Source organism: Mus pahari, chromosome 4, assembly GCF_900095145.1.
Source record: "Mus pahari chromosome 4, PAHARI_EIJ_v1.1, whole genome shotgun sequence".
NCBI classification, from domain to species: domain Eukaryota; kingdom Metazoa; phylum Chordata; class Mammalia; order Rodentia; family Muridae; genus Mus; species Mus pahari.
Window position 1 is genome coordinate 48,104,960 of NC_034593.1, and position 2,110 is coordinate 48,107,069.

Genomic DNA, 2,110 nt, shown 5'->3' on the forward strand with positions numbered 1-2,110 from the left:
AGAAGAAGAAGAAGAAGAAGAAGAAGAAGAAGAAGAAGAAGAAGAAGAAGAAGAAGAAGAAGAAGAAGAAGAAGAAGAAGAAGAAGAAGAAAAAGAATGGGAATGGGGCAGCAGAGGGCGTGGAGGAGTGTAGAGGGGCCACCAAGCAGTGGCTCCAGGCAGCACAGGCATGAATGTGAAACAAGGTCGTTTAGTACAGACACCAACCAGTTCCAATTCATAAATTCAGGTCTCAGGTTATACGTTTAAAGAACTGAACATTGCTAATCCAGTTCTATTTAAAGTACTTTCACTTAACTTGACCCAACACATTAAAGGGATCATTTTGGGTTATCTCTAACATCAGTGGATCAAATCCCAACAAAAGGCAGTGGATTCGAAGGCAGCAGATGAGGGGCCTCTACCACATTTGTTACTTCTGGACTGGACTCTTGTAAGCACTGGGTTCCATAGACTTGTAATAGAGTTGGAGCATCAACATGCGGGTTTGTCTAGCAGCAGGCTCAGGGGAGATTTTTTTTCTATCTCAAAAAAAAAAAAAATCATTGTTGCAGATTCAGATTTCTTCTCTTAAATGTCTGAATTTCTGTCTTCAAGGGGAAAATCCTTTAGTCAATGTGGAGCAGACAAGTAAGTAAATATCCCAGAGACCATTCCTGGTCTGTACTGGTAGAGACGTGTGCTCTAGCAGCAACCTCTAGTTTATAAAGTAAGCTGGTGTATCCTGGTACACACAGTATACCCGCAGAACACAGCACACAAGCCCTCCCCGATTAATTCGTGGTAGCCTAGCTCCTACTGAACACCTTCTCTGGCCCAGAGCATCTCCAGGGCTATAGGACAGTGTAATTGAATTCTTTCTGACTAGCCCTTGAATCACTTAACCCAAACAGTCCCTACACACACATATGTACACATGTGCACACAGATGCACACTACCACAGAAAATCTTCTTTGTCCTTAGCATCTTTCTTCGTGTATCTCTGGCATGCAGGCACAAGTGCATGAGTGCATGCATACACACCACACACACACACACACACACACACACACACACACACACACTGCCACAGCAAGCCTTCTCCGTGGCATATTTCTTGGTGCTCCTGGGTCATTACCTGGCCACAGGTCCTCCTGTACTGCTCATTTTCAGTCAACACCCCTAGCACCGTTCTCTGTTGGGGATCCTGGCCAAGCTGAGCTCGGGTGAGCATTTGACAAGCATCAGGACCTTGGCCCACTGGAGGCAGAGCGACTCCACTCTTGGAGCTCTGGCGATGCATTGCCTAGTAAGCCACAGCCTGCTGCTATCCAGGGAAGAGGAGACACAGTTAGTTTACCTCTCAACCCAGGGACCCAGAAATGCAGAGAACTCTGGAATGCCAAGCTCCAGAGTCACTACCAATGGCCCAACTTCCCGACAAACATTAAGGTCCCAAGCGACCGCTCAGATATCAGAGCAACCAACTCAGAACCAAACAATGGCTGAATGGGCTTTAATATGACCCCAGGCTAAAGGTTGCAGAGAGAGCCTGCCCAAACTCCACATCGGGATTGTCTGCCCACATTGATTTAGGGCAGGGGGAAGCAGAACCTAAGATTCCTGACCCTCCTTCCCTCGTCCCCTTCCAGATCTGGTTCAAAATCCAAGATCCCTGGCTGGGAAAAGGTGAGTCCCCTTCCCAAGTGACAAGCAGGTACTTCTCTCCAGAAGTAAGGCCCCCAAACCTGCTTGGGAACCCACAGCAGGCCCTGTTTCTCAGGTTCTTCTCCGTCTGGGCGATTAGCAAGCGCACCCCGGCCTGGGCCGGGCGGGCGGGGCCGTGCGCTGAGGGAGGGGACCCGGAGTGGAGAGATTCCAGGGGGCCGGCTCCAGCAGCCTCGGCTAGTGCGCTCGCCACTGAGGACTTTCGACCCAGCTGCGTCTGTTGAATCAGCCAATCAGCGGCCACCCCGAGCCCAGCAGCGCCGCTTCCATGCCAACCGCGGCGGGCGTGCGCCCGGGTCCTCATCGTCTGGCGACCGCTCACCTGCAGCGCGGTCCGCTGATGCTCGGCCCCCCGGGGCGCTGCGGGGCGCGGCCAACCGCGCAGCCCGGGGCTTCTGAACC

The 2,110-nt window shown here is 51.7% G+C and overlaps 1 protein-coding gene across 1 annotated transcript in view; it reads right to left on the bottom strand.

The window, feature by feature from the left end:
• The window catches only part of Ccna1 (cyclin A1), a 9,645-nt gene extending 8,283 nt beyond the window's left edge, over positions 1 to 1,362 (bottom strand). Inside the window, exon 1 of the mRNA XM_029537841.1 lies at positions 1,119 to 1,362. Coding sequence (XP_029393701.1) covers positions 1,119 to 1,283 — 165 coding nt within the window. The 5' untranslated portion in view covers positions 1,284 to 1,362. The remainder of the gene's footprint in view (positions 1 to 1,118) is intronic.
• Between the last annotated feature and the right edge of the window lie 748 nt (positions 1,363 to 2,110).